This window comes from Fistularia commersonii, chromosome 28, assembly GCF_037954325.1.
Source record: "Fistularia commersonii isolate RoL2024-O1a breed Wild chromosome 28, RoL_Fcom_v1.0, whole genome shotgun sequence".
Taxonomy (NCBI): Eukaryota; Metazoa; Chordata; class Actinopteri; order Syngnathiformes; family Fistulariidae; genus Fistularia; species Fistularia commersonii.
Genome location: NC_141311.1, coordinates 4,598,742 through 4,621,828, shown reverse-complemented (window position 1 = coordinate 4,621,828; position 23,087 = coordinate 4,598,742). Strand labels below are relative to the sequence as shown.

The 23,087-nt window shown below is 42.8% G+C and overlaps 4 protein-coding genes across 5 annotated transcripts; 2 read left to right on the top strand and 2 right to left on the bottom strand.

The window, feature by feature from the left end:
* Nucleotides 1-62: 62 nt before the first annotated feature.
* colgalt1a (collagen beta(1-O)galactosyltransferase 1a) lies at nt 63-9,160 on the bottom strand. Its single transcript, XM_086175833.1, has 12 exons — nt 8,842-9,160; nt 5,598-5,708; nt 5,093-5,210; nt 4,377-4,511; nt 4,097-4,301; nt 3,030-3,149; nt 2,802-2,878; nt 2,604-2,710; nt 2,381-2,513; nt 2,169-2,296; nt 1,885-2,091; nt 63-1,775 (listed from the first exon to the last, which is right to left on the bottom strand). The coding sequence occupies exons 1-12, from the start codon at nt 9,087-9,089 to the stop codon at nt 1,508-1,510; spliced, it is 1,857 nt and encodes a 618-aa protein (XP_086031959.1). The 5' UTR covers nt 9,090-9,160; the 3' UTR covers nt 63-1,507.
* A 1,545-nt stretch (nt 9,161-10,705) lies between these two features.
* Nucleotides 10,706-13,660, bottom strand: pgls (6-phosphogluconolactonase). The gene is made up of 6 exons (XM_086175702.1): nt 13,551-13,660; nt 13,113-13,394; nt 12,921-13,028; nt 12,045-12,146; nt 11,372-11,512; nt 10,706-11,089 (listed from the first exon to the last, which is right to left on the bottom strand). The coding sequence occupies exons 2-6, from the start codon at nt 13,374-13,376 to the stop codon at nt 10,943-10,945; spliced, it is 762 nt and encodes a 253-aa protein (XP_086031828.1). The 5' UTR covers nt 13,377-13,394; nt 13,551-13,660; the 3' UTR covers nt 10,706-10,942.
* A 42-nt stretch (nt 13,661-13,702) lies between these two features.
* LOC147217264 (uncharacterized) lies at nt 13,703-16,622 on the top strand. The gene is made up of 4 exons (XM_086175701.1): nt 13,703-14,342; nt 14,519-14,597; nt 14,686-14,788; nt 15,568-16,622. The coding sequence occupies exons 1-4, from the start codon at nt 14,047-14,049 to the stop codon at nt 16,236-16,238; spliced, it is 1,149 nt and encodes a 382-aa protein (XP_086031827.1). The 5' UTR covers nt 13,703-14,046; the 3' UTR covers nt 16,239-16,622.
* A 2,703-nt stretch (nt 16,623-19,325) lies between these two features.
* Nucleotides 19,326-23,022, top strand: LOC147217263 (uncharacterized). Of its 2 annotated transcripts, none has more exons than XM_086175699.1 (4): nt 19,326-19,742; nt 19,949-20,106; nt 20,585-20,690; nt 20,775-23,022. In XM_086175699.1, exons 1-4 carry the CDS (start codon nt 19,433-19,435, stop codon nt 21,383-21,385), a joined length of 1,185 nt encoding a protein of 394 aa, XP_086031825.1. In that variant the 5' UTR covers nt 19,326-19,432; the 3' UTR covers nt 21,386-23,022. The 2 variants fall into 2 exon arrangements, with proteins under 2 accessions (XP_086031825.1, XP_086031826.1); XM_086175700.1 differs by having other exon boundaries at nt 19,517-19,742; nt 19,954-20,106.
* The last annotated feature ends 65 nt before the right edge of the window (nt 23,023-23,087 follow it).

The following is a 23,087-nucleotide window of genomic DNA, read 5'->3' as shown; positions in this document are numbered from 1 at the left end:
GCCAGATTCCACATTTTGGATCACATTTTTTCAGATTTTTCAGGAAACACAAAAAACTGAACCATTTGACACATTCTTGACATAGGCAATTTCTACTAAAGGGGTAAAATGGCACAATTTGTTTAACTGAGGATGTAGGCAATTTTGCCAGACGTGGTTAGCATCATGAGGAGATGATTTAGGAAAAAAAAAAAGGTAAAAAATGTACTTATTTTAAGAGGGTGACGATATGATTGTTTGTAATTCTGACAGGTTTGGCTTATCCGGGCGGTAGAGACACGCATTGAATATGTCACAGTCAAATAAAAAAAAAAACAATTGATTCAAGTTCAACTACAGCTTTATTGTCCTCTTTGGCCTCAACAGTAAGAAATGAAATGACGGACCGAACGAGGCAACCTCCTTCGTACTTCATATCAGCATATACCGCTTTATCAGAGGTGATGTTGAAATATGTAGCTTTCGAGGTAAACCAAATCACCCCATTCTGTCTTGATGAGCATCCTTGGACTGTTCTTGCATAGCAGGCCTTGATTCTTCGCTTGTTGAAAAGCAAATAGACAGGTAACAAATTAAAGGAAAACCCTTAATAAATAAGATTAGGAAAAAAAAAGGCAAATACTGTATATCCTATTGGAGCAGAGGGGTAACTGAAAGTGATGTGAATCACACGCTGAATTGTCAAATGTCTACAGATCTGAAGCCACGGGAGATTTTGGATGGGAACTTGCAAGGCAACAGAAAACACCGCACAAGAGCTTTTATAATGTGCTCAACATGATACATTCTGCATTAAAGTGCACATTTGTTCAAGGAATGGGGTTATTTCTTGTGACAGTGGTCATTAAACTTGTTCATCAGTTCACATTTTATTTTTGTTAAAAGGCACTTCTGTGTTTTGATTGTCTTGACACACACACAAAAAAAAAGTTTCTGATTTCGCAAATCCTATCTGATCCGTTTAAGTTTATATCAATCCAGCGGTCAGAGAGAGGCACAAAAGGTCAATCAAATTGCAGTGTTATGGAGCCAAGTTCCAGAATTAAACGCATTCCCGCTTGTGATTTTGGTAAAAATTGGTAAAAGCTCTGCTGTAAGCATTTGGGGTGTCAGTAAAAAGATTTCAGCAAACCGTAGTTTCACAAGAGACCAACGGATTGTTTGTTGACATCCGTGTTGAATCCAAGTGACACGGTTGTAGTCGTTACAGTAATTAAAGCAGCTCAGCTCGTGATGTCAAAACACTCGACAATTTCATTACTTTACAATGAGTAATATTTCTGTATGACAGACAGATAACGGGTACTTCAAATGCCATTCCATGGCAAGTCTGGTGCCTTAAAAAAGCAAATACTAAAAAAAAAAACGACATCACGACCGACAAGGTAATACACACCTGATCCCTTTCTATCTTGTTTCATCTCCGCAATGATGCAAAAATGAAATATGATTATAAAACAAGCTGGGTTGCTCAATGCAAGTCTTTGCTGAGAGGCTTTTATCCGTTTTATAGCTCGTCCCGTGCCGTACTGTCCAAAGGAGACTGGAGCACATCTGTGTTCTGGGCCTCTGTGCTGATCTTGGCCTGCTTCTTAGTTTTCCCTGAGTGTGTTCTATCCCAGTCTGTACGGACCTTATCGTTGTCCCACACCGTGGAGGTTTCCGTGTCGCTGATGTACCCCGAGTCACCGGTATAGTGGGTTGGATACACCAGGAGAGGCTCTGCTGAAAATGCTTGTAGGTCTCTGACCTCAAACTGATTCATATAATCAGAGCTGTAGAAAAAGAAGAGGAAATATTGTGAAAAAAAAAAAAAAAAAAATCACGCATGATATAGATATCAGAGAAAGATGGCTTATTTACGAATGCGAGAGCAAAACGTACATTGGATGCTTATTATACATGATGGGCAGAAACTCGTCCACTGGCAGGATCCTCTTTAAGGGCTCGGCGTTTAAAAGTTTCTCTGCACCTTGCAGCGATATCATATAGCCAAGGGTCCAGTAGGAATAATCTGCCTCCACTAAGTTGTGTATATTCTGCACCGCTTTCTCCGGGCGATCTACTTGCATTCTCTTTCGACCGATATAACTGCAAGAACAAGAAGAGAGCGTTGAGAGGAGGTCGTACGCTTTAAAAACCGGGGAGTGAAGGAAACACGGACTTACATGAGATCCCAATCCAGCCCTTCCTCCTCAACTTCACTCATCAAGTTCATCAAGCGACGTTTGAAGAAGACTTCGAAGCGCAGGTCGTCTTCCATCACGAGAGACGTGCGCAGTTTTCTGTCTACGATCTGGGGGGGGATTGCGGATCTGTTAAAGAACCATCATGCCGTTCTTTTGATTGCTGATCATTTAATTCCCGACCGACGGTTCACCTCTTTCCAGATGTTATAATGGGAAAGGAAACATCCTAGCTCTCCTTTCGTCAGTGGACGGCCATGATAGGGGTCACTGTATCCAGGCAGCATATGGATACCCATAGTATGAATCTCGCTGATATTCATCGCTCTGAATAGTCACAGAAAGTGTAGATTATTAGTGAATCAGAGCGGAAACACCAACAGGGGGTTAGGGGTTCATTCTGCAATCTGAACTCACTTTCCGTCCACCGCTGCAACGACCTTGCAAGCGATACTTTGCTCGAACAATGCCCTCATCATGCGCTCTCTGCGGTCCGTCCGCCTCTCCAGGTTTATCATGAACACCTGACAACGGAGTAACGGCAGACCGTGTTGTTAATTCCCAGCGGTGAGGGTAGATGTTCAGCCCCGAGATGGACGGGTAGCCATTACTCACCTCGTCGAAGCCCAATTTGTCGGGTTGTTTTCTCGGAACACGTATGTATTTGGACGGCATCACCGGTGGGTTTCGCACTACACGGCAGGATGCAGGAAAAGTGGCAATTATATATAACGAATCATGCTGAATGTTACCATTAGTGAGAAGTGGAAGGAAAAACAATGCAAGTTTCAAGCAGAAAAAAAAGGAGTTTAGTGCAAAAACAAAGGAATATCAGCGGCTTACCGTTCACTTCGAGGACTGAATGGATGAAGCTGTCAGCTTCATCTTGCAACGTATTGTGGGATCGCAGCGGCACGGTGAGGTAACCGTACGTCTCTTTGTTGCACACAAACATTTGAACATCTGTTGAAAGCCAAAGACGGAATTTTTTTTTTTTTTTTTTTTTACAAAACTACTTTAGATTTGAAGAGACAAGGTTTGGAAATTAGATGGTTACGCTGGAAGAAAGCTATGTAATATTCAGGCTTTTTGTTTGTTTATGTTCATCTGAATTATTTCCGCTGCCTTTAAATTTGACATTTTTATTCCCATGGCGTTTCTCTTTCACAGGACCCCATTTACCTGTTAAAATCTATACTAGGAGTGTCCTATTTAAACTGAACCATCTCTAAACAACCAGGACCATTGATCATGATCATCATCAACAGGTTCAGGGTCATATTGTGCAAGATTCCTATCTTTTTCCTGCATGAAGACTCAACTGACAAAACGATTCTGTGAACAAATTGTTTTCAGCATTGTTTTTTCTAATGTATTTGTAACAATTTAGTGCCAGAAAGCAGCAGTCGTACAGATGCAGCTCCTCAACACAGCTATAAAACACGGCGATATGCTTTTGTTGTCGCGACAGCTGGGACTTTTGTGAGCGCGGCTGTTGCAATGTAACTATTTGCAGTATTCCATGGTTCATCAAAAAAAAAAAAAAAAACAGTGATACAATATGTCTCCGTATTTTCCAACCTGGATGGGTCTATTTACGTGACCCTCTCAGTTCCCACGACAGCCGGACTGAAAACTGCACTTCATCAGTGAGTGGACAATCATTTCCTCTTTCCAAACAATTCTTAAGCAATTCACAGGCAAACAAATCCGTGTGCCTGCAGGCCAGAACAACAGTTTCTCGAATTGAGACGGTCTGTGTTGTGAGAACGTAAGGGAACTCTAGTTATATGCGAGTGAAATTCCGAGCGTCAGTATATTTTCGTGTTTCGTATTTTGTGACCTCTATTTCATCTGCTAGATTTCTCTATATTCCGTAAATCGGTCCTTGAGCTGGGAACGCAACGTACCTGCCATCCGGGCTGAGAAAGCGAACACAATGATGTCATCGAAACTCCAGTTGTACTCCGGGTGAGGAGGGTGAAAGGCCAGCTCCCTGGATGCCTCTTTCCTGAGGTCTATCAGAAAAGTGGAGTGGACCATGGGTACAGCAAAACAGCCCTTTCGCAACTGCTTCCTGATGGGCAAGTAGGCAGGCGTGCGCTTGTAGTAACCCTAAAAGAGCCAGGATGATGAGGAGTTGATCCGACAGCATTTATCAAGGTGTAAACAAAACGACCGCGTCGGCACCTGAGATGTCATTCCACACCAGAAGTTTGAATAGGCGGCACGGGATTCGAGCATCGGAGCGATGATGGTCTTATTCTCTTTCATGAGATCCCAGAGCACGTCCGGATTGGTGAGGAGGTTATCGCAGTCCACCAGCTACACACACACACACACACAAGCAGGAGGAAATGCAACTGTAAGCTGTTTCTGCGACGTGATCGACTATAAAGGGGTTTTAACGTTACAGAAAATGCAGTTGAGGTCATGAAGGTTAAGGGGAGAAATTCACTTTCAAGGTATTCTCCGAAGTCTGTTTTTAAGGGGAAATATAGGACGGCATTTCCAAGGATTTCATGTGCAAAGGCTGCCACCGTCCTGGATGTAGCATGCATCTAAATTATACACCACTGAAGTTAGAGAGCTCGGCCGGGACATACAAATAGAAACGTACACATGGCTTGCACTTAAAATAAAGCCCGATCTTCGTGTCACAGTAAGGAGAGGTCTTCGGGAGCGGCACCAGATAAACTTAACCATAATGGGACGAAAAATACAACAGGGTCAATTTTCAAAACAACTGCCGGAGCTCAGAGTGAGCCTGTACTTATCCTCCTGCAGCTATTATTTGACTATACACCCAATCCAGGCAGGAGTATTTGGCTTGAAAGTGAAGATGGAAAAATGTGACTAATCTTTTTTTTTTTTCAGTCCCTTTAAAGAGCACTTTTGTCACTTACCATAAAGTAGTCCGCCCACATCTCACGAGCCGACTCCAGTGCCACTTGCCGAAGTTTCATGACATGCTCATAACGGGGATCCGTCCAATGCTTTGGACCATCTTCACCCTCATAGTGTCTGTGGGAAACACGTTGCATTTATGTTTGAGCATTATTTGCTTTATTGGATTTTGTGAGACCTTTATACCGACTATAAAAGAGCATATGGGTTTACTAAGCAAAACAGACACTGTACGATACTTCTCGTGTTTTAAATAACCTTGAAAATATCAACCTATCTTATTCTGAATAGCAATAAAAATGATCATCTGTGCTGCTGATCCTGCACGCAGAAAGAACCCACGCAGACGTAAGGGAGAACGCACAAACTCCATGATGCACAAATTGCAACTGTGAATCTTGAAGACTGCAAACTACTACATCATAGAGCCACCCTCAGTATTGTTGGTTTTGATGCTCCTGCAAATAATATCAGTAATAAGTGATGTAATGAGTAAAAACCAACCTGGGCTCTTCTTTCGGCCTCCACTCCACGTAATGGTAATGATTCTGCACCTTGACAAGCCAGTCACGCAAAATGTCAGTGGTGTTGTCCTCGTTGTGATCAGTTGCTACCCTTTAAAAGAGACGAAATAAATTAATAAGTGATAGCAATCACAAATAGAACGGGGGGGGGGGAGACCTTGTGATGGTTCGGTAAAGCGGAGTGCCAACCGAGATTCAAGGAACAGCAGAGAAAAATGACCCTGCGGCTCAAGTAACAAGACTGCAGTGTTCATGGAAGTAAAACTTATTGTGTGCAGGTGTGGGAACTGACACGATGTCAACAACACAAAGTACGCGGGGCTGAAATATTACACACCTGCTCGGGGAAATTCTAGCGCAGCATAACATGCTGTTATGCGGGTTATAAACAAAATCCATAAATGTGCTTTGCCGGTATCCTTGAAATAGTTAAATCAATCTATAATAGACAAATGTGCAAAAAAATTCAACCATATTACCGAGATCATTTGCACTTTTAAAGTACAGGGTATCTTTTTACAACTGTTCATTTGTTTATCCTGGGGTTAAGTCAAAAGATAAAACTTTATCAATCCCGAAGGAAAGTTGTGCCAGATGGATCTAGAATTGAAAAGTAAAGAGTAATATTTCACATGACTGTGAAAATGCCGCATATTGCATAAAAACATGACATTACACTGAACATTTAGAGAAATATATTGCACATGATATGAACTCAATGTAGCCCATGGTATTGAGATTAATATTCCACATGATGACGGAAAAAATAATTTTGCATGTGGTTAAGAATGAAAAAGTAATATGATACATGAAATGATATAACCTAAAAGTGCACATTAGGATGAGCCTTACATCGCCTTTTTTTTGGCGTTGCAGCAATACTGAACATTAAATTATTAATATTTTGAGTCCGATGTGTAAGACTTCCTCCATGCAGAAAGGGGAGGAGTTCTATAGTTTGATGGCACAGGTAGAAAAAAATGCTCATAAAAACTCTAATTTGTGGACCATATTCTCCTCTCAAATTCAGATATATTAATTCTATAACGTGCTATATTGAAACGGTGGATTCTTTTGTCAACTTGTGTTGGTAAACAGGAGGTAAACGTGTTACTCCCAGAAGAACATCTGCACTTAAACCAGCTTGTTTTTCTGTCGGGCTCCAGAGGACGACAGCCAAGCCGGACTCATCTTACAGATTTCTCACAGACCTGTAAGAACACGGCAGCAGCTTGCTAAGTCGGTGTCTTCCTTCAAAAACCAAACAACTGGATTTCCAAATCCTCAAACACACTGAGTGGATTCACACAACGTAAATATAACATTTTTGACGGATGCTCTCTTACTGCTATTGACATAAATCTGGCTTTTCTTGGCTCCGGCGCAGCAGAAACACCAGGCAAAATTACATTTGAAACATTAAAAATGAAATACGATTTAATGCAGATTCAGAGGCGTCGGCCTACTGACTAACAGCTGCCTTAAGCTTCTGCAAAAACACAAACAGAGAGTCGTATTTAAGGCGTCACACAGCTGTTGGTGTGTTCGCAGGGCATTTTCAAATGAGACTCTCCTTACCTCAAACACATTTGCAGTATGACCACCAGACAACCAAAGGAGTGACTGAACATTTTCACTCACATAAATCTATTTCACCGAGACGGAGGGTGAGGAACATACCTCCCCAACGGCTCTGAGGGGGATTGCACGGTGGGGGCTGTCGAAGCATGTTGCACGGCTATTAAGTGAGACACGCTTTCCTTTTATCACCGTAAGCTTTTGCCTGAGCTTGACAGACAAACGTTTAAATAGCCCACAACATCGCTTATACTTCCTTCGCATTAAAACCTACGCTTTGTTACGAATGAAAGTACGGCTTAAAGTGAGGCCTACTATGAATGACTTCATTGAGTCTTAATACTATGTCTTAACACTTGGTTTAAAAGTGTCTGAAAGTACTAATTATACAAGCGGTGTTATATTATTATAGAATTTGGTACTTTTATCTCAAACAAAAACCAAGATAGGACACAGTGGTTGCATTAATAGGACTATAACCGTGTTGTTGTACACCGAAGTGCGCCATGGGCTTTCTTACCACATATTATATAGTATATTCCAATCAAAGTACAGTCTAGGTTTTATAAATAAATACATTCAATCTTCATTGCAAAACTAAGAGAAACTCTGAAGAACAAATGCATCTAGAGAGAATATTCTCTCTTCAAATGTGGGAATAATTAAGTATCCAAGGCAAATATTCCAAGTTCCAATTAACTGTCATCTGGCAAATACATCTGGGATCCTCCACACATGAATAAAAACTTATAGGAAAAAAAAAAATCTATGTTTTTAATATAGGATTTTTTTTTTCTCCTGACAGTGCAAAGGTCTCAGAGGGTTCCTGGTACCAGTTTCATGTTTGCTGAGTCACGGAATCCAGTTGTTGAGTCCGAACATCCGTAACACACACGCACACACGCTCACACACACACACACACACACACACTCTCACTCACACACACACACACATCCATCAGGGACCGTGGAATCTCAGTACCGGCGCACGTCGCTTCCGGGATCAGACAGTCGGTCTGTTCATTTCTAAAGGCGGGGGGAGACAACCGGCGCAGGAGTGGGGTAGGGGGTGGGATGCATGATGAGTACTACATAAGTGTGTGTGTGTGTGTGTGTGTGTGTGTGTGTGTGTGTGTGTGTGTGTGTGTGAGTGTGTGTGTGTGTGTGTGTGTGTGTGCCTTGACTTTATGGATCCGTGTGGCACACAGCTCCTCTTGGTCCAAGCGCTCCAGTTTCCTCCCCTCCACGTCTACAAACCAATGCATCTCCCCTTGCGAGGATCCAACCGCTCATCCAAAACCAGCAGAGATCGGAGTTTAATTCAATAACTAAAACATCTCAACACCGGATTTTTGTTACCTTGTTGGTATTTTGCTTTTTTTTTTTTTTTTTACTTTGTCTTTTTCTGGGAAGGCCTTTTAACGTTGTAACCAAGCACCACACAGCTTGAGCTCCATTGTTACCCTCCCCTTATTATTTCCGCTCCCTCTCTTCCCCCCCCCCCCCATTTCTCTGGATCTTCCCCACATATCATACGATTTATGTGCATTTTATAAATCGTTTATAAGCATTTACATGCATGGAAACTTCTTGGAGAGCGGTCGAAAATGGTTGTCTTGTCTGCGGGAACTAACTTGACAACTTACCACAGCGCCATTCGGTCTTTGGGATACTTGAGCCTCTCGATGGAGCCGAGGAAATATGGCAGGGAATGCTCGGAGTTCCTGCAGACGAGGGCGAGGAGTAGGCGGGGAGCGAGGAGCGGAGACTCCGGGCTCCAGCGTTCCTCCGCGAAGTATCCCCGGCCAGGTCTGCAGCAGGACGCCAGCAGCAGCAGCAGCAGCAGCAGCGGCGGCGGCGGCGGGGCGGCGGGGAGACGGGGGGGCCCTTCCATGGCACCGATCGATAATGGATCTCTAAGCAAGGGGAGATTAAAAGACGAATCCTAGCGAGCTGACGCTGCAGAGAAAGGGGTGGGGGGTGGGGGTCTCCGGGTTGATCGCGGTCACCATTAAGGAGCGGAACCGGGAGTCATGATGTGACAACACTGCAAAGTTTAGCGTTGAATGGGGCGGGGCGTTAAAGGGGACGGGCTCGGCGTGATTGACAGCGGACGAGAAAACGCAGACATGTGCTGTGCGCGTCGGGGTGCTATCCGGTGTGCATGTAAATTTGGGGTTCTGCAAGCAAAACCTGGATTAATAGCAGTGGATTGATACTGCACTTCCGGGTTGAATGCAACCGTGAACAAAGAGTTTTAGCCTGTGCTTGCAGGCCTCATCCAGACCAGGCTGCTACCCTGCAGATCTGTACTCCAACTATGGTTGAAAAAAAAAACCAACCATCTGACAGGACACAAGTGACAAGGAAACAATTGTATGTTCTGTCTGTGTGACATGGAAATCAGGATAAATCTGTCGGTGCATTCTGGCAAGAGAGCATGGTCTAATGTGCACGCCAAGTCAACTGCACGTCAACATCATCTTCGTAGTGGTCAATAAGCAGTTGTTGAGAATATATAGTTAACACCTATTGCATTATATGTTCCCACTCAAGTCTACACAGTATCCTAAAATAACTAGTTAGACTAATAAAGTCTTTGTGCAGGGTTAGATCTGAACGCTAAGTAATGTGCACGATGAATCACTATTCAGGTTTTCTGTTTTTTTCCACATAATTGTACAGAAGATACTCAGCAATCCTGTCAGTAATAGGTTATTCGCATCCCTCTTAAGATTATCGGTAAACTGGAACGGACCACATGATCAGCATGGTGTATATAATATCTAGTCTGACATTTCATCCATTTCTTTCTATACCTACACGTCGATGTTGAGGGCCCACTTTATTGATGGACACATCCAACTGGTCAGGAATGAAGATAAGAATATAAATGCTGCAATGTGAGCTGGCGCTGTTGCCTGGTTGCTGGTTGCCAAAGTATCACACCCTCGTGTTCCTTATGGAGAAGCCTGTGTGAGGACTAAAAACGTTATTGTCAAGAGACAGGACAAAAAGGGGCCTTACAAAGACGAGGGCTTGGAACTCTGCATGACAACTGCTTATTCATGGGAAAATGAGATAAGCTTAGTTTTACCCTTGGCTTTTAAAGAGGAGCCTACTCTTTTTAGCAGGGCATGTTGCCATGGGAACTCTGCTGTAATTTCAATCTCCAGAGATCTAGATAAGGCATCAAAACACAGAGCCTCCGCACATAGTCAGTGGTGAGGGTGTGGATGCCTGTTTGGTATTATTATTTTTCACTGCCTGTGACTAAGTTACACACCAATGATTTGAGTCAAGGAGACAAATATTATATAAAAGCACATTTGATTAGATCAGTCCCATTGTTCTTCTGATCTGAAAAGCGTAAAGTCTGAAACATGTGTCTTCCATGTGAGTATACAGTTCTTAGGGCACAGTTTAATGAATTCAAAAACAAAATCTGCTTAACATAACGTTAAGATTTTATTCGCCTAGTCACAAACCCAGACGCGCGCGCGCGCGCGCGCACACACACACACACACACACACACACACACACACACACACACACACACACACACACACACACACACACACACACACACACACACACACACACACACACACACACACAAGTTTACAATACACAGTTGACCTGGTCAAACTGACCGAAACTATTCATTTCAAGTCAAAGCAGGAATACGAGAATGCTCAGTGAAAATCAACACGGGCTTCCTGTCTTTATTCAGCAGGCGGAAAGTTTTAGAGTCTGGCCCCGGCGCTTAGCCTCTCCACCTGGATAGTCAAGGATGCAGCTGCAGGGTCATCGATCAACCAGAAGAGCTCACCATTAGTCGGGACCACACGAGCCGCCGGGAACACTGGACCCTCTCTACCCTCCAACACCTCCTGCATTGTAATGTTAACCATGTCATAGTCACCAATTTTACGCAACACAATGATATAAACCATTTTCGGTGGGTTATAAAATATTAACATTGAATTGCTTATCATGCTCTGTAATTTATAGATTGCTGTTGATGTTTTTCTTCATTCTCTTGTTTTGAGCCCCAATTTCCTCTTATTCATGTTGGGTAGCAAAACTGCAATTCTTAAAACCTGGAACTGAATATGCAAGGACATCTACATTTTTTTTATTTGTGTATTGACCGACAAAACATTGGATATTACCTTCAAAACAGGAGCTTTGCTTCCACCGGTTGACACAAACGCCACACAGCGTGCGGAGTTCACCACTGGAAATGTCATAGTTACACGCTGCGGCGGTGGTTTGGGGGAGTCGTTGATGGGCGCCACAATCTTCTGGGTTTCCTGAATATGGGGTGCGGGCATCCCAAAAATATCATATCAGTTGTAATGTATACAGTCTCTGAAAAAATGTAAATCCAAGACCCACAAACCAAAACCGACTAACTTGGAAAAATATGGAACAAAATGTGAGAAAAAGTATCTCACAGACATGTCATCAGCAATGGCATTAAAGATCACAAGGTCCAACATCTGAAAACACTGAAACCTATCAATGATCCATACATAGTTGAGGGAGTGCCTCAGTGTCAGAATAGAAAAACAGAAGCCACATCAAATGTGTGAATCCCAGTGTGATTCCATACTTTTAAATAGGCCCTTGGGAAGTACACAAATTAATGTTTTTGAATGAATACTGCTAAAATTCTATATTTCTAGCTTGGAATTAACATGAAAAATACTCATTACATGGTAATGACCAGTTGCAATATTTGATGATGATCCTAAAAGGTTTTTCAAAAGTTAGATGCTTGAGTGACACATGGAAAAACATGGAATAACACTGTTTTGAAATTGTGGCCCCTGAAAGCCGCACCTCCAGAAGAGGATGGTCTGGGAAGAGGGAACATGTGTGTCCGTCGGGGCCCATTCCCAGCAGCAACAAGTCGAACACAGGAACTTCGTCATCTGGGAAGGCCTGTGTTTTTGACAGCAAGAAATCAAGAGTTTAAAAATGCAGAGCGAATTCTAACCCTAAACATACACTTTACTTTAGGCTATGTAACAAAAACTACCATCACAGCATTCACAAGCTTTTTTTATATATATACCAAAACAAGATCAAGTGTGGCCTCAACACAGAAGTAGAGCATTTGAATAAAACAAATCCAACACTGCATTGATCATACCTTTAAATAAAATTCATTTAAAATGTATTCTTTATTCTTAAAATGCTTTCTTCCTGCCGGCAGCCTGCCTCATAAATACTGTTCCGGTCCCAGCCTCTCTAATGCACTACCTTGAACTGCTTTGCACAACAAACCACGTTGGTCCTGATCTCACTTTTATTTTTCACTTATTTAATGCCTGTTACAAGTTGTCTGTTCGGCACCGTCAACCAAAGCAAATTGCTTGTAGTTGCAAAATTACTTGGCAAATAAAGCAATTCTGATTCAGAAGCTTGTGTCACTTTCCGAAATCTGCAAATTTTTGGCTAGCAATTTTCAGAAATGTTTACTGTTTACAAAGTAATTTTATGCAATACACACACACACACACACACACACACACACACAGTAATCATGCAATCATTTTTCATTTTAAGGTCTTGTCAAGTGTGTTTATACTGTTTGGATACAGAATCTATGAGTGTGTCTCACAATATTTGGATAAAATGGAAAAACAATATCAATATTATATATCAGTATATTTATATATTTTCCAGCTCTGTGTGATCCAACAAATGTCTCACCTTCCTGAGTTTTTGGGTGTAATCCTCAGCGCACTCGTTCACTGAAAGTGTGGAATCAATGGCTAAGATTCCACTTTCAGGAATATTGATCTTTGAGAACAACTGAGTCTGGAAGAGAAAAGAAAACAACAAACAAAGTGGATTGTAACTTGGACAGTTAATGCAAAATAACAAAAACTCCTGCAGGGATACCTTGTAAAGCCCATAGGTGCTTTCAGGGTCATCAAAAGAAACCAGGCGCTCGTCACAGAAACCAACCAGCCACTTGCTGCAGTCCAGCTCCGGCAGGGCGAGTAACTCCTTGCTGAGCAGGGTCACCAGGCTCCCTCCGGCCAGTCCCATCGTGAACCTGCCGTGGGAGGTGATGGCTTTCTCCGCCCTGGACGTCACCAGGCGGGCCAGAGCCGGCCCAAGCTCCGCACAGGAGGGGAACACCACGACTCTGCGACCGGCCATACTGCTCTGAAAGTGGGCCTAAAGGGGTGTCGGGGGGGGTTATGAGGAAGTGAGTTACAACACGGTTTAGCTAGTAACCCAACAACTTTCGACGCTGTTGGATACAAGACGGGATTCTAGCATTTTGTAACCTTTAACGATACTCCCGTTTAATCCCTAGCGCTAGAATTTCACCTTAAATAAGTATTCCTCCTCACTCAGTGAGAATCCTAGCGGTGGGATGTCACGGACGGAAGATTTTCAGTCGGCGAAAACGACGCGACACTTCCGGGAAACCATCCGCGAGTCTGCTTTTAAGGCGCGTTGCATTCTGGGAAATGTAGTCCAAATCTCAGAGTCTAAGACGAAAAGTCAATCTAGTTAGGCTTTATTAATGGATGATAAGAGAACATTCCGGGAGATTTTGTCGGGAATAAAATCACAGTACCAATTGATTCTGAAGGAGATAGAAAATGCAGCCGATATTGAAAGTTAGATGAATGTGTGTGCGTTTCCTCCCAGCCGGAAGATGGGAAAAAAAGCTCTTCCTTCCCATTTGCACACTCGTGTGCGTCTTGTTTATGCAGGTTCAGCTCTCGCCTGTCGTGTCTTGCGTTTGATCGTGTTTTTTTTATTTTTATTTCACCAACAACCGGGCGTCTCAGAGTAACATTAAAACAACAACAACAACATGTCGACCGCCTTCTCCTTCCAGGCGCAGCTTGTGTCCATTATGGACGCGTTATCCAAAGCGGCCGTGATGGAAATCGGCAAAGTGGTGGAGATCGAGTCGAAGATGCTGAAAATAGAGATAAATCGAGGGCGGAATGAAATCGCCTCCCTCACCGAAAAACTGCATCTCATGGAGAAACTGCTCTACATGGCTCAACGGGGCAGACAGGACGCGGCTGCAGCCTGCACAGTGCCAAACGAGGCTGTGGAGAAACCAGCACTGGAGCTTGATGAAGCAATACCGGCCATAAAAAGGTGTGCTTGATGAATTCTATCTGTCCTGTGTGTGTGTGTGTGTGTGTGTGTGTGTGTGTGTGTGTGTGTGTGTGTGTGTGTGTGTGTGTGTGTGTGTGTGTGTGTCTGAGATGTCATTATTACCTTTGCTCCTTTCTTTGTGCTATTTGGTTTATTATGAGATTTCTGTTTTCCAGTGAGAGAACATCGGAATGCATAAGTTCTTCCACCGAAGCAAGTACTTCACTTCCAGGAGAAGACCATTCGTCTACTGGGGTAAGTTGAATTGTAGTCATGCATTTATTTGCCTTTATGATAAAGTGTGTTCTCAAATAAATCCCTTATCCCACCCTCTCCCAATTAGTTACAACATCCACCAAAAGAGCACCCCGAACTGGTCATGGTAAAAGAGGAGCCTTCCGAAGTGGTCATTAGAAACACGGAAGAAGAGGGAACAACTCAAAACAGTGAGTTATTAAGACAAACGTTGGGCGGGCTTTGGAAAAAATGTAAATAAAACAGAATATTTCTTTAATTGTTTGATAAACAAAAATAATCCAAATAACTGTTTGCCAACCTCTCAAAGAGCCATTTGGCCCCATTTCCCCACAGGGAGCCACACAACCCTTTTGAAATTCAAAATGAATTAACAGCATATAATGTTTTTTTTTTCTTTCCTCCTTTATATGTAAATAGAATATGTGTTGCATTTTTTAAATCAATCGACAACTGCAGAGAAAATGATATTACATTTCTGCATGCAACGAAACATTTGAACTCCTAAAAAAATGTTGTTGGGTTGAAGGTTACTTTTAAGCAAAATACTCAATATCTATTGAGTCCTTCTTGTATTAAAAAAAAGCTGAACTTAAATTATCCACTGGCAGCAAACCAAAACTGCTGTCTTCTCTGTGTGCTGTCATTCTTTAGCTGGCGCGTGCAGTCGCTTAAGAGCAACAAAAATATTTTAACAGGTTTTATTTAGATGTTACACGATTACCATAATCTTCAATTTAAAATTACATTTAAAATGAACAAACTAAACTAAAATAAAATACATCTGACTGTAATTCAATACTTGTTAATTATTTTCAAAAGCCACAGGGAGCCGCAGGTTGCCAACCCCTGCTGTAGGCTCATCAAAATAATTTCTTAAAATTTCTCACATAAAATATAAGAAACCATCGTTTGGCACGTAGTTGTGTGAATTGTTTTCAGGTTTACCATGCATGTGTGCTCTCGACAGACACCCAGAAGATTCCAGATGTGATCCAGAACCCCAAACCGATGTCGGGACAGCAAGAGCTCATCTATGCAGACAGATTTCTGACAATGAATACTCAGTCTTCTCCAAGTGGGGCAGGAAGGAAAGACACATTGTGGAATCCACAGCTCGCTTCGGTGAACGCCAACATAGACATTGGAAGAAGCATCGCTCAAAACGTCGCCTCCCAGAGCTTAAATGTGCTCAGGAATTTGAAGGTGCACAACCTGAGGAACTCAAACGCCAAACGGTTTGGCTGCTTGCAGTGCGGGAAAAATTTCCGGTGTTTTAGCCAGCTCGAAATACACCAGAGAAGTCACACAGGAGAAAAACCCTTCAGATGCACGTTGTGTGGAAAGAGATATGCACAAAAAGGCCATTTATATACGCATCAGCGCACACACACAGGGGAAAAGCCGTACCGCTGTCCCATTTGTGGAAAGGGCTTTATTCAGAAGTGCACTCTTGATATGCATCAACGTACACACACTGGAGAAAAACCATTTGTTTGTATGAAATGTGGCAAAGGTTTTACAAAGAACTGCAATCTTAAAAAACATCTCTCAGTGCATCTGGATCCCAGTTTGCTTGTGTATAACAGTGAATCAAATGCTTCGACATTTAGCAGCTCATTCATGAATGGAACCTCATGAAATGAATGCGTTATGAATGAGTCAGAGCAAACCTTTCCAGCTCTTTGAATTTACTTGATTTGCAAACAGCTGTTAACCACATGCTCCACAGTGAAGAAGTTTGTATCAGTCATGTTTTCTCTTTGGCTCAGTTTTCACATCTCGCTTAAAAACATGCTTTTAAATGGACCTGAAATTGAATATAGTGTACAGCGGGGCAAAAACGTATTTAGTAGACCACCAATTGTGCAAGTTCTCCCACTTAAAAAGATGGGAGAGGCCTGAAATTTTCAGAATGACAGAATGAGGGGGAAAAAAATCCAGAAAACCACTGTGATTTTTAAAGAATTATTTGCAAATGATGGTAGAAAATAAGTATTTGGTCAATAAATGTTCATCTCAATACTTTGTTATATACCCTTTATCGGCAATGACAGAGGTCAAACGTTTTCTGGAAGTCTTCACAAGGTTTTCACACACTGTTGCTGGTATTTTGGCCCATTCCTCCATGCAGATCTCCTCTTGAGCAGTGATGTTTAGGGGCTGTCGCTGGGCAACACAGACTTTCAACTCCTTCCAAAGATTTGCTATGGGGTTGAGCTCTGGAGACTGGCTAGGCCACTCCAGGACCTTGAAATGCTTCTTACGAAGCCACTCCTTCGTTGCCCGGGCAGTGTGTCTGGGATCATTGTCATGCTAAGAGACCCAGCCACATTTCATCTTCAGTGCCCTTGCGGATGGAAAGAGGTTTTCACTCAAAATCTCACACTACATGGCCCCATTCATTCTTTCCTTTACACGGATCAGTCGTGCTGGTCCCTTTACAGAAAAACAGCCCCCAAGCATGCTGTCTCCACCCCCATGCGTCACGGTAGGTATGGTGTTATTTGGATGCAACTCGGCATTCTTTTTCCTTCAAACACAAGTTGTGTTTTTACCAAACAGTTCTATTTTGGGTTCATCTGTCCATAGGACATTCTCCCAATCCTCCTCTGGATCATCCAAATGCTCTCTAGCAAACTTCAGATGGGCCTGGACATGTACTGTCTTAAGCAGGGGGACACGTCTGGCACTGCAGGATTTGACTCCCTGGTAGTGATGTGTGTTATTGATGGCAACCTTTGTTACTTTGGTCCCAGCTCAGGTCATGCACTAGGTCCCCCCGTGTGGATCTGGGATTTTTGCTCACCGTTCTTGTGATCGTTGTGACCCCACGGTGTGAGATCTTGCGTGGAGCCCCAAGATTGAGGGAGATTATGAGTGGTCTTGTATGTCTTCCATTTTCTAATAATTGCTCTTTGGTCTTTACTATAGTTGAGTTTGGAGTGGGACTGTTTGAGGTTGTGGACAGGTGTCTTTTATACTGATAACCAGTTCAAATGGGCGCCATTAATACGAGAAACGTGTGAAGGTTAGAGGAGCCTCTTAAAGAAGAAGTTGCAGGTCTGTGAGTGCCAAATATCTTGCTTGTTTGTAGGTGATCAAATACTTATTTTACCAAGGAGTTTACAATTAATTCATTAAAAATCCTATGATGTAATTTCCTGGATCCTCCCCCCCCTTTCTGTCTCTCATAGATGAAATTACGGGCCTCACTCACCTTTTTAAGTGGGAGAACTTGCACAATTGGTGGCTGACTAAATATTTTTTTGCCCCACTGTAAATGTTAGGTTAAAATATTTACCATATGTGTTGAATGACTGAATAGCTAGGGTGATTTAATAATGACACTTCCGGCTTTATTTCTTTTTGGAAATAAAATGAAACCCTGAGTCGACTTTGAATCGTACTGAAGACAGAAACCAAACCGTTTCTCCTCCCTCGGCAATTAGAGTGGAAGTGTGACTTGGGAAGTCAGTGCGTCAGTGGAATCCCAAGAGTTCACATTTATTTTAGTCTCGCTGTGAGGTCTATAACACAAATGAGAACTCTGCTCTTGGTTTTTAGGGAACATAAAATCTTAGATATATCATTGACTACAAGTATGAGCTCAAAGGTAAGGTTTTTACATCACACTTAACACTAACAAATGCGTGGGTGGATAGAGATGACCCAATGACATTGGTTATTTTTAATTTATGTTTGAACATTTAGAATAATCATGTCCTTTTCCAGAACAAACTGCTCTACTTTCTACACCATTCCTCTTCCTCTTAATGCCATGGCATTTCAAAATCTGCCCAAGGTTTATAACCTTGCCATCTCTCCTGCTGGACTTCCTGGACACGCAGGATATCCACCTCTCTCGACATACCAACCAACTCTTGCCTTTCTTTTTTTTTTCACTGTTCTTCTGAACTTGCCGTCCTCCTCTCCTTTGTCAAGGAACAGTAGCCCAATTACTGTTGATACCCAAAAGGTAGGTAGTATTTTGTAAGGTGAAACACGTTTCTACACAGTACATATGACAGTAAACACTTTGAATCTTGATACACCAGTAGCAATAGTTGGATGCCTGGTTGACAGATCTGATTGGTACCAAGTCACATATTTAGTCACGGCATAATTTCCACGTTGGTCAAACCCCATCCGAGGACATCTCCATCACCAGCGTAGAATTCCAACACCAGGCGTAATTTTGTTTCAAAGGTCCAGTGGATATAGAACTGCATGTAATACATCAACTTAATTTGGCGAATATCGTAGTCAAGTTGCCCTCAAAAGAAAATATATGCTGCTATCGCTGACATGCTTTTGTGGTTGTAATGTATGTCAAAAAGCGGTTATTTCTGTTTTGGCCACTTTGCTGCTCTAATTTTCAAGCATCTCTTTGCAACCTACCATTAGCTGCAGTTAGCATGCGATTCCCCCTCTGTCCACTAGAGGGCAGTAAAATCACCGTCCAGGCTATCCCTCTGCCACTCCTGATGACATTTTCAGAATAAAATCCTTCCGAACTGAAGTGCAAGTAGTAAAAACAACAGAACAGATCATGAAATGGGCGATTGTGTCAAACGGTGTCTAAATTCTCGAGTGTATTCTTAAACGGCGAGACCCCGAGATCGAAAAAAACACTATTTAGGTCTCGTGTGGCAGTGCCTTCAGGCTCCCTTCGTCAACGTTGGTTTATATTTAAATATATATATCCCACAATCCCTTGCGGCACAGCGGAGTCGCACAGTGTTCGAGTCCTGCTTTTGTTCATTTCAATAGCGACGTCGCCGCACAGGGAATCTCGCTGTAAATTAAAAAAAAAATCCTGCCTCCTCGTCGAGATGATGTGCGACACCTCCAACCGAAGTTTCCGGACGCAGCTAGCCGCTATACTTGAGAAGCTAACCAAGGCGGCTCTCGTTGAAATCGGAAACCTAGCCGACGAATGCTCGTCCGTCCTTCACACAGAGATATCCCTGCACAAGACGGAAAACGAGGCCCTGAAGAAGAGATGTTACTCCCTGGAGGTCCAGCTGAGAGCGGCGAGGGAGGCACAGTACTACCCGACACATGTCAACAACAACAATAGCAGTAGCAGCAGTAGCGGCCGGCGGCAGCAGCAGCAGGCGGGACAGGACGCCCAGAAACCCGGTGAGTCTCAACCCCGGCATCCCTCCTAATTTGCCCTCTGAGAACCATCCATATAGAACCGTCATGTTATCAGCCGTTCCCTTCTGCTGGGTGATGACTAAACATGAAGGATGCATGGCCAGGAGTCTTATGTGACCTTGTGGCAACTTATATTTAACGTCAACCAACGACTAGGGGTCACCTTTCTGGACTGCTTCTCCTTCCAGAGCAGCAGCAGCAGCAGCAGCAGCCTCAGCCTGCCCCGGCCATCGATGGGGTGTTTGGGAAGGACTGGTGCATGGACCTGTGGCGAGAGGAGAAAAGACTCCCCTCGCAAAGGAAAGACATTGCAGAACCTGCTGCTATGTCCAGCATGGGATCACAGGTGCATTTGAGTTGTTTGCATCCTCATTTTCCCTTTTGTTATTTCCATATCCCCCCCTCACAGGGCTTTCCTAAATGTCAAAGAAGTGAAAGGTCTCCCGTCATTGCCGAGTCTCAACTAATATCAGGTTTGCTGGGAAAATTGCAAAGGATAATGGGTTTTCGCAGCGGATTCAGATGACCGATGGTCTTGGTCACTGTTACGCATCAAATGCACATTTCCATTTGTAACAGGTCAATAGTACATCTACTACATCTAATGCACATAGCCATCCGTATTATATATTCATAGTACCCTATCTGTAAATCAGTCGTAAATTATTGACATGATGTACCACGCGCATACTGCTAATTTATTTATTATATTTGCACCTGCTGCTTTTTGCACTTCTGCTTACATGCTTAACTGCACTAAACTGCCTCATACTTATACACATGTAATGACAAATAAAGTTTAATCTAATGTAATCTCTTGCCAGGTGCTGGATATGATGGAAAGAGAGCCCGATCTCATTTATGTGAAAGAGGAAACTTACGATGATCATCCCATCGGGCAGCAGATAAGGTTCACAGATAGCAGAAAAGGTAAGTCCGGGGGAAAGAAACAAGTAGGGTCAATACACGGGACTGCTATTTTCTTTTAAAACACCATGTGGTGTCATTTGACAGGTGTCGAAGTTTTTGAGGCGGAGGGCCTGTATCATAGAGCTGCTGGCGACCTGCAGCTGCACTCGGAGGACTTGAGCAACTTCCCCATGACGGTTGACACTCAAACACAACGCACACAGGCGACAATTATGGACAAGTTAATAGAGGACGCGACAATGAGCACACTGGTTGACAACACAAACCCTCCCGCCGTCGCTGGAGAATACCTGGACTTTCCCAACAGCATCAACATGAACGTAACCAAAGAACTCGCCATTCAGCCGAAACCCGCGAAGCAAAGTAAACAGTTCCAGTGCTTATTCTGCGGTAAAGTTTTCAACTATCTGAGCAGTTTAAAGGTTCACATCCGACGGCACTCTGGCGAGAAGCCGTTTAGCTGCACGGTTTGCGGGAAGCGGTTCGCTCAGAAAACGTACCTGAAACTGCACCAGCGCGTGCACTCCGGGGAGAAGCCGTACAGCTGTTTAGACTGCGGCAGAAGTTTTTCTCAGAAAAGCTCCCTTAATATACACCTACGGACACACACGGGAGAAAAGCCTTACAGCTGTGTGGACTGCGGGAAGTGTTACGCTTATAAGTACGGTTTAAATCACCATCAGTGTTTCAACTGAGGGGTGGTGAAGACGAGCAGTCTGAATATCACCTGAAGTGTTTCCTCCTCAAGTGCTCTCAACATAGTTCAAAATGTACAGCAGCCATAGGTAAATTTTACAACCCATAAGGTTAGCAGTGCTGCTGTGAAGTGTTTTATGTTTTCGCTGTACCAAAAATGCTTTGTAACATGCAGCAGCAGCAGCCAAAAATCTATCGAGCATTATGGTCGATCCCCTCATTCGACTGTGGTTTTGAGTTGATACGATTGGTTACGTGGTCATTGCCAAATGTTGTCTTTCCCTTAAGCCAACCAATTGCCGTTCGCCAAGTGTCATGAATTTTATTTATTTGAATTATGCTTACATTTAATGCTTTATTGCAAGCAGCTCATTGAAAGTACAGAGAATCGTATTTCACATCTTTTTAATCCATCACAATGTTCTGTGTTTATTGTTATATAGAGATAAATACATATATATATATATATACATATATATATATATATATATATATATATATATATATATACCTCAGTGTTCTTTCAGGTCACAAAAGGTCTGTCATATTTATTCTAGTAAAAGGTGCCAGTGTTTGCACACATGTAGCATAGACATTCAAAACTACCTCTATATAAAACCAGGGTCTTTGCTTAAAGATGCGATTTGTAGGTGAGACCGACAAGCTAGTGGTCCGTTTCACGTTTCGCATCTCATACAAACAGGAGTTCACCTTTATTTCTCGCTATGGAATGCAGTTTTTTGTTTGTTTTTTTTTTCGGTTGGAACCGAAGGCCAAACTGAATTCATCAGTTGTATTTATAATCCATCACTTACCTTGTTACAGACAGACAGAATGAGAATGAGCTGCGAGGAATGGCCCGCATGATGACTTTTCTCCACAGCACGGCTGACCGACACTATTGTGCCAACATCACATTGTAGTCTAGTTTGTACACGCAAGTTAACATGCCGTTTTGATTTTTGCATCCATTTGCTTTCCTTTTTAGCTGATATCATGGAAAAACAAGGTAAAGTATCTGTCGATTATGGATAGAAAGCTGGTCCGGGTGTTATTTCCCAATCCAGCCGAAGACGTAAAGACGGTTGGTATTCCTTCGGTAATGAATGAATATCAGCTAAGTACTGGCTTGGCAAAGTCGGTTTTTGGTTGAAACCCAAAAGTTCCGCCTTCAGGCAGACTGGCGTAGCCAGACCCTCGTCATCTCATTTCCCCAAGACATAAAACAAGTTGAAACCAGAGCTAGCTTGTTCAGGTGCTTACAAATTGTCTTTCCAGTTCCTCGCAGCTGTGCTTTATAGTGCTGAATTACCAGGTCCTGTTTCTTGGTATCAAACTGTAGATAAGGAGGAAGGAGGCCAGTGTCTTTCAAAACAAGACTTTTGAATTGAAATGTTGAAGGGTGTTTCTTATATAATACTAAGAGGAATTCCAGAAAATGTTTGGGGTTAAGTGATGTAATTGAGCGAACAGTGTAATTATTGAGATTTCATTATTTGTTTAAAGACTAAATATTGTGAATGTTAGACATTTTCCAACGAATTACCCCGAATGCAAAGAAAGAGCAGTGGTCTGCTAAGTTCTCGTTCCTTCAGACCGATGCACTGAACGAGAGTCGTTTGTGTTAATTTCTTTTCACCCCTTACATTTGCATGCTCTGAAAAGTCCCCAACCCTTCTGGTTTAGATTGTTTGTGTTGAA